General features: G+C 47.1%; 1 protein-coding gene across 3 annotated transcripts in view; it reads right to left on the bottom strand.

Moving 5' to 3' along the window:
- The window catches only part of POU2F3 (POU class 2 homeobox 3), an 80,749-nt gene that overhangs the window by 40,522 nt on the left and 22,910 nt on the right, over positions 1-17,317 (bottom strand). For all 3 annotated transcript variants that reach the window (XM_047753562.1, XM_047753564.1, XM_047753565.1), the window contains one exon: positions 10,279-10,313. In XM_047753562.1, coding sequence (XP_047609518.1) covers positions 10,279-10,313 — 35 coding nt within the window. The remainder of the gene's footprint in view (positions 1-10,278; positions 10,314-17,317) is intronic.

Here is a 17,317-nt window from a genome sequence, read left to right as displayed (position 1 = left end):
ACGGGGGTTCTACAAGGTACTGCTCGGGATGGCTGTAAGGCTTCATGAGTTGGGAAGGGTCCGGCCCAGTGCCTTTAAACTGAGGGCTGAATAAATGGTATTACCTTCTTATCCCTGGGGCCAAATCCAGCTTCCTTTTTAAGACCCTGCTCCTAGAAGATGCCTGCATGAGAAGAGGAAGAGCTGGCCCTGATTTTAGTCTCACCAGAGTCTGCAGCCACCAAAGGCAACTCACAGAAATCCCCAAGAAAAGCCCCTTTTGGATCCCTGTAAAAACAGGGTTCTGATGCTCTCCTCTTCCTCTTGCATCTCACGCTCTCCACCCGGCACCTGAGCGAAAAGGAACATTTGGTCTCCACTGCCCATCTGGATGTGCCTGAGGGCTTGTGCCACTGCTGGAGCCTGGATGAGCTGGGCCCCATCCCAGAGGGCTGTGTGATGGTGTCAGGGACAGTCGAGGCAACCTGGTGTTCTAGGGACTGGCCTCCTGAGAGAGGCAGCTGCTGCTCCCATTCCTACCTGCTCCTCACTGTCCTGGTCTCAACAAGGCTCTCGGTCCATCTAATACTGAGGCTGCTGCCCAGGCCACAAGCAGGAGACAGTGACATCTGAGCCCCAGGCTAAAGAGCAGAGCATGGCTGGCAAAGGAGGACAAAGTCTCACCTCTCCAGCTGCTTCCTATGGGAGCTTAGGGTGGGTGGGGGAAGCTTAGGTTGAGAGATCATGGACCCCAGAAAGAAATTTCTTTCCTAGTAGCAACCACGGCTCATCTACGGTGGTGCAAGCCCAGCACAGCTGCCACCCGGGGAGAGGAGATGAAGAGAAAATTATGGGTTCTCATTCATCAGAAAATAATAGGAGCTAATGTTTATTGGTCGATTGCTGTAGGTCAGAGCCTATTCAAAGTTATCTTAACTATAATTAATCCTTACAACATGCCTGGAAAGGAGGCACTGTTACTGTTCTTGTCTTCAGATGAGGGCTGTGAGGCATGGAGAGGTTGACCAATACAGGCGTTTGGCTCATTGACTACATGGGACCACCTCCACCAGGATGGGCAGGGCCGTGGAGTGGGAGAGCCGTGGAGTCTGGAGTCTGGCAGGCCTGGCTTTAGATTCGTTTCTGGAGGGAGTGAGTGTGGGAAAACTCCTTAACATCTCAGTGCCTCAGCGTTCTCATCTACAGAACCGGAATGATTTCTGCTACCTCACGGGGTTTCTCTAAGGATTAAACAGAGCAGGAAGTAGGAAGCATTTTGCACTCAGCACCTGCACATAAGCAGGACCCAGTAAATATCACTATGGCTGTAACATGAGCTCGCCAACTATCTCCTGCCTGAGAATTCTGCTCTGCCTCTACCTAGTCACTCCATAAGCCCATCCTAGCCTCTGTTGAGACCACAATGATTTATACATCTCTTGTTCTGACCTTTTTAGGAGCTTTTCAGACCTGTCTCCCTTATCGCATAGCAAGTTAAGTTCTCTGAGTGCAGGTCTGAATGTGTATTTGGGGTGTCTCTTCCCAGTGCCAGGAGCCTCCATTTTTCACTGCCTTGTCTTTCTGTCCAGCTGTGGAAGGATCACAGTAGAGGATACCTTGCCCTCCACCTCCTGGTAGAAGTGACCTATGGGAGTTCCCGTCGTGGCGCAGTGGTTAACAAATCCGACTAGGAACCATGAGGTTGCGGGTTCGGTCCCTGCCCTTGCTCAGTGGGTTAACGATCCGGCGTTGCCGTGAGCTGTGCTGTAGGTTGCAGATGCGGCTCGGATCCTGCGTTGCTGTGGCTCTGGCGTAGGCCGGTGGCTACAGCTCCGATTTGACTCCTAGCCTGGGAACCTCCATATGCCGCGGGAGCGGCCCAAAGAAATAGCAAAAAGACAAAAAAAAAAAAAAGAAGAAGTGACCTATGTCCCTGGTGGGTCCAGGTCAGCTATCCTCCCTGGGGGTGACAGCAAACCTGAAAGTTGTTTTCTGAAATCTGTGCGGTGTTTTTTCTGTCCTAATAATTAGGAGGCTCTATTTTCACTTGCTGGGCAGAGGGCAGGCATTCTAGACATCCTGCAATGCAGAAGCCAGTACCAGACAAGAAACACTTGTTCGTGTCCCTGTACAAGCTGCATATGACTTTCAAATGCCCCACCAGACATGTGAATAGCCCGCCTATAATCACATAAGCTAGAACCCAATTTCGGTTTTCATGCAGGCACAAAGGAGCTTTTGCACATGTCTAATAATGTACTGGCTTTTCCTGGGATGCTATTTTTGGTGTAAATTGAGGAAAGACTGTATTTTATTTTGTTTGGAAGCTTACCAAGAGTTGTTTAACAGTTTGGAAAATGGGGCTTTTGAGCTGCCAGTATAGCATACCAATATCTGTCTGTACTTGTGTCTGTCACATCCACATAGGCCCAAGCATCCTACTATCTCACTAAACCTTCCAGGGGAGTATCCTCAAGGATTTAGTTGCTGAAATACAAATTATAGTATTTTAAATTATCAGTCATTCTCCTTCGAATCCTTATTCAAATTAGAATATCTTTCAATTTTTACGTACATTTTCTATGAATTTCATTTGAGGATATTAAAAGGACTTTACAGAAGCTTTTTTACAAGGGACATTAAGTCCTGATGTACAGCACAGGGAACAATATCTAATCACCTGTGATAGAACATGATGGAAGATAATGTGAGAAAAAGAATGGATATATACATGTCACTTTGCTGTACAGTAGAAATTGATAGAACATTGTAAATCAAGTATACTTTAAGACATTTAAAAAACAACAACAACAACAAGGGACATTAGGTTTGATAAGGCTGAGAACCTCAGATTTGGAAGGGAGTGGGAGTGTGTGACTTGGCCCCTTCTGGAACCTGCCTGTTGGCTAGGAGGACACTTTAAAGTCTGTTCTCCACTAGCTGTATCAGTGCTGGGTGGATGTATTTAATTCTGGGGCAAGGTCTTTGAAAGTCCATCCTGGCTACACATTAAAACCATGTTCCCCCTCTCTCTGTCAGGCTCCTATATCTATTGTTTCAATTGCTTTGGTATCTTGGCAGAGGGAGAAAAAAGAAAAAAGAAAAACAAAAGAGGGATATTATGTATCAATACTCTAAAACCCAACCCTACTGCTTAAAATGTGGTTTGCTGGCTCCTCATCCTCTTATCTTAGTCTGCCCAGCCCCCCTCAGTAATCCTGCTTCCACCAGGAAGTACAGGACCGGAAGCCGGATCCTGCAGCAGAGGGAAACCAGCTTCAGATAGGGTGAGTTTTATCAACCTTAATTCTCATCCTGCAAGATCTTTCACTGGGAGGTCTCAGAGTCTCCTCCAGCTTACTAGGCCCACTCCCCGTGGCTCTACACACCTGCCCGACTTTCTCAGACTCATCCAACAAGCCCCATCAACATTATTACAGCGCATAGACTCTCCCTTGCCTCCCCAGCCTCTGCTGCATTTTCTTCCCGCCAGCTGGGAGTGCCTGTAGGCAGGGACCACATTCTGCTCCCTTTTGACTCCTCACTACCCAGCTAAGCAAGGGTTTGTGGAACTAAATGGTCAACTGTGGTCAATTAATTCCTCCCTTGCCCTCTGGTGGCCAGCTGGTGCGGCAATGCTCTCCTGGGTTAATATCCGGGTGCCTGGGGGAGGGACTCATCATGCGGTCACTGCAGACCTCTCTTGCCAGCTTGACAGTCTGGTCCTGCCTCCCCTGTGTCTCCAGCGTGGGCCTCACTTGAGAAACCTCTCCATCACTTTGAATCCTTAGAGACCTTTCCTTAGGCTGAATTTTGTTGATTTTAGAGTTGATGCTGTGTGGAGCCAATGAAACACTACAGTTGATGCATGCAGGGGGCAGCCAGAGTCCATAGCCAGAAAATGATGAATGAAAGCCCTATTTGATCCAAACCCAAATGCTGCATGGGGGCACCCTGGGGCCCCTGATCTGGACTGGCTGGCCCGAAGGCCCCAAGAGAGGCACAAGAGAGCTGAATGTTGCTGGTGTGGGTGAGCTGAGAATGCTGCCAGGCCTGGGGTTAAGACAGAATCCCAGCTGGTTCTCAGCTTTCAGGACAGGAAGCTCAGAGACAAAGACACCTGCCAACCTACTTCAGACTCTCTTCTGGCCTCAGAGAACTTTTATGGAGTCTTCTAGCAGGATGGTGTTCAACAGCATAAATGGAGACATTGCTCTGATCTATCTGGTGGACACCCCTGGCTCTGGATGATGAGGGGCCCAGAAGTCACCAGGACAGAGCAGTGCGAGGCTCCCTAGATACGCATCTGTCTTCATGGACTCCCCAAGAAGCCCCTTTAAGCCAATGCTACTTTGAAACATTCTTCTGAAGTTAGCTGTTGATCCAAAGAGCAGAATGTGGAAGTGGAGAAACTTCATGGGCAGTGACCAGGAGGCTGTCCCTTGGGCTCCTGAACTCACCGACAGGGCACTCAGCCCTCCCTCCTCCCTCCCAGAAGAGCCCTTCTCCTCACCTAAGCTAAATGCTCCACCCCATTCTCTCATCTCCAATCTCTCCCCAGGCTCTCAGCCCCCACAGCCTTCTCACACTGTCTCTATTTTAGGCCAATATCTCCATCCCTTTATCTTCCCACCCTTTGAAAGGGAATTCTAAAGTCCTTGTCTCCATCACTCCCAAACCTCTCCTTACCCTTCACTTGCAGGAATCTGGCATCCACGGACACCAGAGACGCTCTGATGAGGCCATCATTGTTCACCTCACTGCCAAACTGGGGCTCCACAATATTTCTGTGTGCTCTGACACTGTTAGCCCCACTTTCATGAAACTCTCTCCTTTGTGGGTGTGGTTCTCCTCCTGTCCCTTTAACTCCTCCTTCTTAGTCTCATCTATGGGTACCCATTCCTCAGCCCGTCCCTTGTATGTTCCTTCTCTCCAGGTCTTCCCCACACCCTTCCTAGGTGACCTCACTCCCTCCCATCACCACTTTGGTTAACATGAGTCAGTGGTGACTCCTTAGTATGCCTCCTGACCTGTCTGCTGGGCTCTAGATCCAAATTCCTCACCATATATTAAGTATCTATAGCTCATTATCTGCCCTTCTTCTCCTCCCATCATCTGGACAAACTGGCTCCACCTCCTGTTCTCTTGACCTCTGGTTGCAGCCCCACTAATGCTGAGCATCCAAGCTAGAAACCTAAAAATCATGTTGGACCTTTCCCTTCCTTCGCTGCCAACATCCCACCTGTGGCCAAAATCCTCCTGATCTTATACCAGAACTATCTCTCAAATCTGAGTCTCTTCATGCTTACTGACACATGAATAATAATAGCAAATACCTATACAGTATGTATCTTCTAGGCATTGTTGGAGAGGTACATGCACACATGCAAACACACAAGAGCCCTAAGATGGGGAGATTGAGGAACTTAGAAGTTGAAGAAGGTCACACTGCCAGGTAGTGTCAAGCCCAGCATTCAAACCCACACTGTCTGGCTCTACGTCTGTGTGCTGAATCCCTCTTCTTGGCATTGCCCACTTCCTCCTACCTCAGTGGCATTCCATCAGCCTCTCTTGCTTCAGTCCTTCATTTTCGTTCATTCTTCCTACCATCCTCACCCAAGTCCCCTTCTAATGCTCTCCCATTAGCTGCCTTTTTTTTTTTTTTTTGCCTTTCCTGGGGCCGCTTCCGCAGCATATGGAGATTCCCAGGCTAGGGGTTGAATTGGAGCCGTAGCCACTGGCCTACACCACAGCCACAGCAACTCGGGATCCAAGCTGCGCCTGCAACCTACACCACAGCTCACGGCAACGCCGGATCCTTAACCCACTGAGCAAGGCCAGGGATCAAACCCGCAACTTCATGGTTCCTAGTCGGATTCGTTAACCACTGTGCCACAACGGGAACTCCTGTCTTTTTTTTTTTTTCTTTTTAGGGCTGCTCCCTTGGCATGTGGATGTTCCCAGGCAAGGGGTTGAATCAGAGCTGCAGCCAGCCTACACCACAGCCATAGCAACGCCAGATCCAAGCTGCATCGGTGACCTATGCCACAGTTCAGAATAATGCTGGATCCTTCACCCCCTGAGCAAGGCCAGGGATCAAACCTGAGTCCTCACAGATACTCATCAGGTTTGTTACTTCTGAGCCACATGGAAACTCCTAATGCTCTTCCATTAAATGAAACGAGTTATGCTGGAAAACACCTAGTGGCTCCCTACGGACCACAGGATAAAATTCAAACTTCTTTGCTGGACATTCAAAGTCCTACATGATCTGGCCCAGCCTCACCTTCCACCATCGCATCCCATGCTGATTGTCTCACAGGTCCCTTTACTACAGTGAGCCTATGCCTGGAGTCTTCTTGCTGCCACTCTCTGCCTGGCACATCCCCTACTCTTCCCTTGTCCTCTCTGGTGACATCCTCTGGCAAGATCTCAGAGCTCAGCAGGCATATCTCTTACAGAAAGCACTGCAGAATTCATTGTAATTTATCTTACAAATGACACCCTCTGTTTAGCTCTTAGGAATGACTAAATGTTCAAAGAATGAATGGCTGGCCCCAGATCCAGCCTACTGAGTCCTTCTGTCTCTGCCCCTTACAGTTCAAAAGACTCTTTCTGCTGGATCACACAAGATCACAAAAGCTGAAAAGATTCCATGTGACACTTTTCTCCTCACTCTCTACAGCTCAGGGTGAAGAAACAGACACTCTCTTCCCCATTTCTCTTCAAAGAAGAACATGAAGGGAAAGTGGAAGCGAGACCAAACAGAAGACGGCATGAGAAAACAGTTGGGACCGCCACATATGGACTGCATGGACCTTGTGACAATGTCTTCATTTTACTCATGAGGAAACTGAGGCCCAGAGAGGAGAAGAGAGTTGTGGAGGGTTGAAAGAACACTGGCACCCGGGACCTCTGACTCCCTGTCCAGGGACCCGGCCTTCTCCTCTTGCCTCTCAATGACGTATTGTCTTTCCTGGGGACTGAGAGGTGGCCCTGCTTCTGGGTCCCTGGCTGGGCTCACAGTGATCTCCCCAACAGGCTCAGACTGCTTTCCTGGGACAAGGAAGTTAACAGGCTCCACGCAGAACTTCCTGATGAGCCAGCGAACCCTGTTCATGCAGTGGCTGTGCACCCAGAGCCTAGCTCTAATTCCCAACTGTGCCAACTGGCTTGGGGCCTTCCAACCATGCTTCCCCATGGTCATTCTTGGCTCTCCAGTGTCTGCCACCCCTGTCTCTGTATCAGACACAGAGGCTGCTCCTACACAAAACTCCTTCTTCCCCTCCCCACTCCCTCCACTTCCCATTTCCTCCCAGTTAGTCATGGTGAGGTCACACATAGCCTCTGGCTCCCAGGCCTCTCCCTAAGGACGGTGTGTAGTGTGTTCAGTGGAGGGGAGGTGAAAGACCACAGAGGAGGATACAGCAAGGCATCATGGGAAAATTGAGCTCTGGAGTCGGAGTTGTGGGTTCAAGTCCTGGCTCTGCCAGCTGACCAATCGGATGATCTTCAGCAAATCATTTAATCTCTAAATCCTTTGCCAAATAAGGTGAGGCTGCCTGGGAGGCACCTTCCTTACCTGTATAAGGGGGACAGTAATACCTGGTACATTGTGAGAATTAAATGAGATAGAGACAGGAACCCCTTGCCCAGAGCCTGGGGGTCTGCAAATGATGTTTATCTCCATTGTCATGAAGAAAAAGGGTAACACTGTCAGTGCAGGGGGCTGAGAAATGCTGGGTGCCCACCTGTGGACGCAAAGGTGAGCTGGTATGATGTGAGGGTGTGGGTGTTGTTGTCTGAGGGCATCTGTGAGACAGAGAGAGCACGAGGAAGGCATGGATGTGCGTGCTTGTGTGCAGAAAGACTTCTAGTCTAAGTGTATAAATAAGTGTGACCAGAGTTGCTCTCCCTCCAAAATGCCTCCCTCTTTAAAGGAAAGATCTGTCTTGTCTGTTCTTGTCAGCAAGGAGAAATCCAGAAACCCTTCCCAGGGGATGGTGGGATTAGCAACCCCCATCCCCACCCATGAAGCTCATCCAAGGAAAGCAAACTCAAGTGAGGCCCATTCCTAGCAGAAGCCAGGAGACTTTCTCCCAATTAATGGGGAAATTATACCCCAAAAGATATTCAAGTGTCAGGGGCTGCTCTGCAGGCTGCCTGGGGCCAGAGGGGCTGCCTACAGTCTTTCCCTAAGCATGAGGGTTTCTCAAGCTTCAGAAAGATCACATGGGCAGCCAAACCCACTGGGCCTGTGGAGCAGGCCACTTCCGGGCTGGGCTGGTGCTGCCATGTCTTGATGTGGGATGGGTTCCTTCCTGTGCATCTTGTCCAAAGGCCTGGGCCTGTGAGCCATGGACCATGGGCTGCGCCCATGAGATATGGACCCTGGGCTGGGATCCCCAGAAAGCACAGGCAACAGGCCACCTCCCAACCTGCCAAAAGCTCCTTTAGGATCACAGAATCCTCAGAAAGTTCCTCCATCCTCCTGCCCTGGAAAAACCTGGTCCACCTATCCCTTAGATAAGAAAGAATCTGACTTATCTTTAAAGACCTTGAGTGAGAAGCTGATTCTTCAGGCTCCCTCCTTTGTATCTCTTCCAGTGTTTCATCAGCCATGCTGGCTACAAGGCCTTCCTTGTAGCTCACCTAGATGTCTCTTTAACTGAAGCCTACCTCCATCTTCGGTCTCGAAGGCAGAGGGAGAGTCGTTGGCCTCTCCATGTTAGCAAACTTCCCCAATGAACATAATTGCAGAAGTAGCCGGCCTAAGAGGTTTAGAGTTAGGACTCAAGATTGTTCCTCTCTGACTGTAAAGGATGTACCCAGAGTTAAAAACTGTTTGGGGAGTGTTAGTGGTGACCTCAAATCTCTCTACAGATAAAGGAAGAGAAGAACACATGTCTGAGTTTGACCTCCAGCTCCACCCCAGACTTCCTTCCAAACCTGGTCTCAGAATACTGGAGAGGGAAGGACCCCTGGTGAGTATCCAATGCACCCCAAATTGGGGGTGTCTTCCCACCTCCCTGGCTGTCCCCTTCTCTGACAAACTCCTGACAAACTCCTACTCACCCTTCAGATCTAGACTCAAATATCACCTCCTCTGTGAAGCCTGCCCCGAGCTACCAGGAAGAATGAACTCTCCTCATTTCGGTTTGACACCATGTTTTCACACACTTCTATGAAAGCATGAGTGAAACTGTATTACATTTGCCCAAGAGTCTCTCTCTTTCCCTCTCCTTCTCCCTCTATCTCCCCCACTCCTTATAACTAGTCTGTGAGCTTCTCCAGGGCAGAGACCAGGTCTTAATTTTCTTTGTATCCTCACACCTGCCATAGTACATATTCTTTCCCCTACCCCAAATTTAGGGAACAAACTACCTTTTCTGCAGAGAAAACTCATACCAAAAATATGAAGTGACTCGACCAAACCTAATTCAGAGAGTTAGTTTGAAAAACAGGACCCAAATCCAGGCTTTCTGACTTTGTTTCCGGTTCTCACCTCTCTGCCTCCCTCTAGGGCCTACTGTTGCTTCCTGCTTGTCTCCCATTTAGACTTTGTCCTCTCAGTTAACCCACCCACAGCCTGCCTCAGACATCACACACTCGTCCTAGCCCTCACCCCCCAGCCGTCCCATCAGTCTCTAACTTCAAGGGGAAGGTCGTCTCCCTCCTCTTCACCCTTCTGTCTACATATCCACATCTATCCAACCTGCAAACCATCCAACACCACCTTCCTCTGCCTGAAACGCTCCCAAACTCACTCAACCCCACCCAACTTGGTTCCTTTAAAGGCGCCAAGCTCTTGTCTGCATTGTCCCATTCGGCTGGGTTATGCCCTCCTTCCTGAGTTCTTTCCCTTCTGTTTCCCCAGTTTCATCCTCAGTCCTCTTTCAGATCAGGAGTTCCTTGAGGAACTCAACTCTCCATCCTTTGCACCTCTGGAAATTCCTCTACTCACAGTCAGTCCATGCAAACACTGGCCCAAGAGGCAACTGAGACAGAGCTTTGATGGAAAAAAAAAGCTGTTGTCTTAGATTCCGGGCCACATCTGGCCTGCATTTGTCAGTACTCTCTTGAGGGCATAGTGAAGAGGTGACCCCCATGTTGGCTTGCGGTTGGGGAAGGGGTTGGATGCAAAAGCCCTTGAAAGGCTCCTTCCAATCCTGAAAGTTATGAGTCTGTGAAGACACACCCTCGAAATTCCCTTAGTCTTCTGTGTTCCCCCTACACTTGACATAGTCAAAGAGACCCCCAAACTCTACAGAATAAAGGTTTTCTTCTGAATGTCCTTACCTGCCTGTTGAAATCTAAGCCGTTTCGATCATTTCCTGGAAGAGATAATAAAAAAAAGAAAGAAAGAAAATATTAGTAGCCAGCAGGATGGGAAGAGACGGAAAATTAGAAGAAAAGAGGATGTTGGGAGGTGCTTGTCTTTATTTTGAAAAAGAACACTTGCCTTCCCTGTGGTCAGAATCTTCCTGCTTAACCTGCTTCCTGGAAAAGTCTTTGGAAAATTCCCTTCAGGGAGGCAGGTAACCAGGGAAAGGAAGACTGACTTGTCTAAGGTCACAGAGAGTCTCCTGGGATTAGCACCTGGCACACCAGACTGCTTCTGCCAAATGCCCTCAGACTGAAGCTGTGACACAGGCTTTCATGGAAAAGCCAGGAATCACCAGCCTTGAGTCCTAAAGGAGTTACCCGAAGGCAAGAAGTCCCCCACCACCCCAGCCCTCCAGGGGTGATGACAGTGAAATCATGCCAGGTAGATGAGTGTCACCCTTGTTTCCATCCCCCCCCCTTTCAGTCTTTGTTTTGTTCATCTTTTTCCTTTTATAATAAATGTTGGGTTGAAAAAGTAACTGTGTGCTTAATGGAGAAAATTTTTCAGGACAGAGAAAGTATAAAAGTAGCAGAAAAATTAACTGGCAGAGAGGCAATTGCAATTCATATTTTTGCATATATTTCATGGTCTTTCTTATGCTTATTTTTCCCCATTGATATCTACCACTCTGTATCAGTCTGTATTACCGTGCTTTTATTAGGGAACATCATAAATCTTTCTCCTACACAATTAAGGAACATCACAAATCTTTCTCCTATATTTGCAGAGGTCATTTCTTTTTCTTTTTCTTTTTTTTTTCTTTTTTTTTGTCTTTTTGCTATTTCTTGGGCCACTCCCACAGCATATGGAGGTTCCCAGGCTAGGGGTCAAATTGGAGCTGTAGCTGCCGGCCTATACCAGAGCCACAGCAACGCGGGATCCGAGCCGAGTCTGCAACCTACACCACAGCTCACGGCAACGCCGGATCGTCAACCCACTAAGCAAGAGCAGGGACCGAACCCGCAACCTCATGGTTCCTAGTCAGATTCGTTAACCACTGCGCCACGACGGGAACTCCCGCAGAGGTCATTTCTAATGGCTAAATAATATTCCACTTATAGATGTACCATAATTTGCTTAAACACATACCTAGTATTAGGGAAATTGCTTCCATTCTTTGATATAATTAAGTTCCCTATTCATAGAGCTCTTCTGGGCAGGAGTTGCCAAACAACCTTCCTTTGTGTTCCAAGGATTATTGACTTTATGAGGGCAAGAAAATGGTATTACGTCCCATACCCCTAGAGTTTAGGATTGGGCTTAATATATAATAGGAGTTCAAATAATAGTGGTTGAATGAATGATTGAGCAAACACGTGAATGAATTCAAAACTTCCAATCAAAATTCTGTTTTCATTGGTTCTTCAGTAGCTTTGGAATGAAGTCCAAATTTCTCGGCACAACATACAGTTCCCTGTATGACCTAGTTTCTGCCTCCCTTCCCTGCTTTGTCTTCTGCCTTTCATGATTTCACCTCACTCCTTCCCAGGTACCCTGTGCTCTGCCTGCTGGAATGTTCACTCATGTCCAAACACGCCACACCTCTTGTGTTTCCACACCTCCGTGCACTGTTTCCTTTCACAAAATTGGTCCCCCTCCCTGCTGGTCCTGCCGCCCTCTCTACCAGCCACGTGGCACATGTCATGTAACTCCTTATTTGTCTGCATTTCTCACTCTCCTTCTAGTCTATGATTTCCTTGAAAACCAGGATGATGACATCCACTTTTGTGTCCTCAATAGCCATCGCAGTTCCTAACACAGGTCAGAGGCTCGAGAAACATCTGATAGATGAATGACTGGGATCCAAGAGAATCCTCTGGAGCTTCAACTTAAGCCCTTTTCCTCTACTTGGTTATAAACGATGATGGTAAGCATGGCCCTTGCCTGTATGATTGGTTGTGAGATGTCTCCAAGACCAACGGGGCCAGCAAGATGACAGCAGAGGCCGAGGGGTTATGGAATCCTAAGGAACAGGAAATTGGTGAGACAGGACAGCATCTCTGAATAGCAGCCTGATTTGGAGATTAACCAAGACTGAATCAATTATCTATGACGGGAGGTAAAATGGAAACGGCCCACAGACTGAAAACAGTGTGTGTGTGTAGAGGGTAGATCTAAAAATTGCTTTTATGGGAGTTCCCGTCGTGGCTCAGCGGTTAGTGAACCTGACTAGGATCCATGAAGATTCGAGTTCAATCCCTGGCCTTGCTCAGTGGGTTAAGGATCCGGTGTTGCTGTGAGCTGTGGTGTAGGTTGCAGACGAGGCTCGGATCCTGCATTGCTGTGGTTGTGGCGTAAGCTGGCAGCTATAGCTTGGATTCGACCCCTGGCCTAGAACCTCCATATGCCACAAGTGTGGCCTGAAGAAGCACAAAAAAAAAAAAAAAAAAATTGACCAAAGAGAAAATTCATTCATTCCATAAGTATTTGCTAAATACATTCTATATACAGGCCCTGTTCTAGGCACTGGAAATAGAATATTAAAAGGGCAGATAGAAGTCCCTGACCACATGGAGCTTCTTTTCTAGCTGAGTAGACATAAAAGGAATAAGAAAAAATATATACAATTTCATTTAGAGAGAATTACTGTGGAGAGAAGTCATACATGGTCAGGGGAAGTGTGGTCAGAGGCTGTTCATAAGCAGGGTGGTTGGGGAAGATCATTCCAGAAAGAAGATTCGGGGCCTGAATAGGGCCAGCGCAGGCTTGCCTGCTAAGGAACAGTGACATGGCCAGTATGGCTGCAGAGGAGTGGATGGGTAACCACGGACAAGATGACGTGGATCTGGCAGGCAGGTCATGCTGAAGACTTGCGGCATTCATGCCAAGGAAGCTGGGAGGTGGTCAGAGGGTTTTGAGCAGAGGAGTGACATGAGCTGACTTAAGTGATTAAACCTGCTGTAGGTGTGAGCAAGGAGGAAGGGAGAACCACCAGAAGGCTCTGGCAATGGGTCGGGCAAGAGAGGTCAGTGCACAGGACAGAGGGCAGCAGAAGGACCTGAACTTAGATGTCTTTGGAATTGATAGCTGCCTGGACCAGCTGATAGGTGGGAGGAGGGGGGCAAGGGAAGGAGAGGAATCAAAGATGATCCCCAGGGCTGGGCTTTCTCCATGGAGGGAGTGGTGACACCATCCCTCAAGATGAAGCTGACTCAGGCAGGTTTTGGGATGTGTTAAGTTTGAGATGTAAATACCCCAGGAGAGGCGGAGAAATGTGTTTGGATTCAGGGGAGGTGGCAGGTCAGAAGTATAGGATGGGTTGTTATCAGCTTATAGGTGGCATTTAAAGCCATGGGACTCAGTGAGGTTACAAAGGAACTGGTGAAGAGAAGGAAAGGTTGGAAATGATGAGGAGTCAGCAAAGGAGACCGAGAAAGGGTGGGCACACAAGTAGGAGGAAGACCAGACAGGTGTGGTGTCTGGAAAGCCAGAGAAGGTGTTTCCAGAAGGAGATAATAACATACACATGAATGAGACTTAGAAAGGGAGAGAAACCCTGGAGGCCAGAATACTCTGACTTGGAGACGTCATTGAGGTTTGGGAACAATTTAAGGAGGTCTTTGCTTTTGATTTCTGTGGATGTCATAGGAATGCTGTTTGCCAGATCCACAAAATGCAAAAGATGAGAAAGCAGCATTCAGAGATTAATTTTAAAACTTTAAAAAATTTAAATTAATTTTACATTTAAATTTTAAAACATTAAAAAACTCACCAGCCAAGAAAATGAACCATTTCTCTTGCCCAGGAGTCTTTCCATGGCGTTTCTCCAGAGGCCTCTCCCCACGAGGATGCACCTGCTGTGCTTGGAGTTTCCCCGTCTCATCCAACTCACTCTGACCTGCACCATTATCACTGTCTAACCTTGAGTCCCAGGCTGATGGAATGGCTGCACTGGAGGTGCCCAGGCCAGCCAGGCCTCCCAAAAGATGGGCCCCAAGACACTGAGGGAGAGCAGAGTGGCCCTAGCTCAGCATTGGGAGCTTAGTAAAGGTTCAGCCCCTCAAAGTGACCTCGGTTCTGATTCTGATTCCTCCACTAAGCAAGTCAGCGTGTTCTCAGGAGACATGGCTTCCCCCAGCGGTGAGAAGGAGCTTGGGGCATCTGGGGGTCTGGGTGGAGGGACCGTGACACAGTCTAATAGAGGCATTAGCTCATTTCTAATGACATGGTTGATCCTCTCTCCAGATCTGGCTGAGGGGGAACCGCCTTGGCCCTCATTTTACTGCTGTGCTTCCTCATGTTTCTCTCCCACGGTCCATAGGACTAGTTCCACCTGGCACCTCTCCCCACCCAGCCTACAGGAAAGACCTGGGAGGTGGTCCCTGGGAACTCTGGGCCAAGATCAAGCTCACTGGGGTTCTGCCGCTACTCTGATGCTCTAGGTTGAGAAGGGACTGGCAAGCCATTCCCAGGATTCAATGTTCATTTTCAAAACATTGGGGGAGGCACCCTTCTTTGCTAGAGAAAGGAAAGGATGCAATCACCATATTGTGGGAAATATGGGTCAATAATCACCAGAAACTTCTTTTCTACCCCTTTAAGATGTGGTGTGCAGGAGCAGCAGGGCATACTTGAAACAGTCCAGAATGCAAGTCAAAGGATTAGGTTGCACGCCCTGGCTCCATCACTCCCAAGCTGTGTGGCCCTGGTGAAGGCAGGAAGCTCCAGAGCCTCAGGTGTCTCAATGGCAAAATAAGGTTACAGTTCCAATTCTACCCATTTCCTAGGAATATGGTAAAGTTCAGTTGTAAACTGGGAAACACAATCCAGTAGTGCACTGGGCTCCAGACATCCTAGGCTATTCCTCCCTCAGGCCGAGCCTGATCCTTTGTTAGGGATTTTGCGCATGCTGTTCCCTCTGATGAGAAAGCCCTGCTCTCCCTAGAAAACACACACTCAGCCTCCAAGACCCACCTCAAATGTCCATCCTCCATGAAGCTTCTCCAAAACAAAATGAGGGATTTCCTCTCTGTGTTTCCACATCTCTTATTTATATATTTTCCAACACATACCACATTTTTTTTTAGAGTCAGTGTTGTGTCTGTTTCCTTCATGAAAGTGTGAGGTCCTAGAGGCCAGGGTTATTATATCTTATTCATTTTTGTCCGCGAGAGCCTAACAGTGTTTAATGCATAGTGGGAGCTGAATCACTGTGTTTAACAGATCAAAATGACTAAGACACTGCTACAAAAATAAATCTCCTTTTCAGATCTAAGAAATCACAGGCACCACCACCTGCAGAAACCTGAACACATTCTATTATCCAAGCTCTGGCTCCCTCTTTGGAAGATAAAGGCCACTTGCCGAAAAAAACAAAACAGGGCAGGCACACAGAGGCTCAGGAGCATTATTTTTAGAGTTCAAAGGACACTGAAGTTCAACCTCTGAGGGAAGCACCTGCAGTGGTCACACAGTCTCAGAGACCCTGAATTCAGACTGAAGCATGGATATCTCAACTTGTATACCCATACAATTTTCCGAATAAACCCACTGCATCCAGACTCCAACACAGAGAGGATCAATTATTAGACTATAATCAACCAGTTTAAGCAAACAAACAGGATAGATACCAATCAAATTTGGAAGTGATTTAAAGCAGACATCGAGATCATTCAGACAGCTGGATGATGAAATCAAGATTAGAAAATGTTTTGATTCTCATAGGAGGCTAAAGCCAACAAGATAAAATGTAACAGAAATTAATAACATAAGCCCTGTATTTGTCAAACAGAATTCTCTAATTTAAAAAACAAAAGTCAACTGTACACATAAACGATAGAGGAGACTGAACTTGGAAATGATTTAAGGTGGTAAATTTTATATTTAAATGTTACATGTTTTTTTAGTACACACAAAAAAAAAAAGTAAAAATTTTTTTAATTAGAGAATTCTGTTTGACAAATACTCTAACCCAGAAAGCTCCCTTTCTACTTCAGACTGGGTAGACAACTAAAGTAGTCAAATTGCACAAAAGCACTCCCTGCCTTTAAGACTATCTGCTACATGTGATCTGGTAATCCTACAGGAGGTATATGTCCAAAGGAAATGAAAACAGGATATCAAAGAAATAGCTTCACTCCCCTGTTCACTGCAGCAGTATTCACTGTAGCCAAGATAAGGAAACAACCTAAGAGTGCATCGACAGATGAGTGGATAAAGAAAATATGATAGGAGTTCCCTAGTGGCTCAGCGTGAGTTAAGGATTCAGCTTTGTCACGGCCGTGGCTGACATTGCTATAGTGTAGGTTCAGTCCTGGCCTGGGAACTTCTGCATCCTGCAGGAATGACCAAAAAAAAAAAAGGGCACAAAAAGAAGAAAATAGGATAGATAATCCATTTACAGATATATAAATACAGTAGAATCATATTCATCCATGAGAAAGAAGGAAATCCTGCCATTTGGGACAACATGGATTGACCTTGAGGGCATTATGCTAAGTGAAATAAGCCAGAAAAAGACAAATACTGCAAGGAATCATTTATATGTGGAATCTTAAAAAAAATAAATAAATAAAAAGTCAAACTCATAGAAACAGAGTGGAAAAGTGGTTGCCAGAGGCTGGTGGGGTGGGGGAAGTAGGGAGAAGTTGGTACAAGTTTACAAACTTTCAGCTATTAGAAGAATCAGGTCTGAGGATGTAATGTATAACATGGTGACTATAGCTGATAGGATTGTATAATTGAAATTTGCTATGAGAGGAAAACTTGAATGTTCCCTGCCACACACTGAAAGATAAATATAGAGGTGATAGATGCATTAATTAACTCAATGGTGGGAATCCTTTCACCATGTATACACACATCAAATTACATGATGTACATTGTAAATATCTTACAATTTTATTTATTAGTAACACCTCAATAAAGCTTTTAAAAAAACTATGTGCTACAATGTGAACCCTGATAATTTTTTTCACCAATATCAATAACCAACTTCCAACGAGAACAATA

Source organism: Phacochoerus africanus, chromosome 11 (genome assembly GCF_016906955.1).
Source record: "Phacochoerus africanus isolate WHEZ1 chromosome 11, ROS_Pafr_v1, whole genome shotgun sequence".
NCBI lineage: Eukaryota > Metazoa > Chordata > Mammalia > Artiodactyla > Suidae > Phacochoerus > Phacochoerus africanus.
Note: the sequence above shows the minus strand (reverse complement) of the source record. Positions and strands in the feature narration are given on the sequence as shown.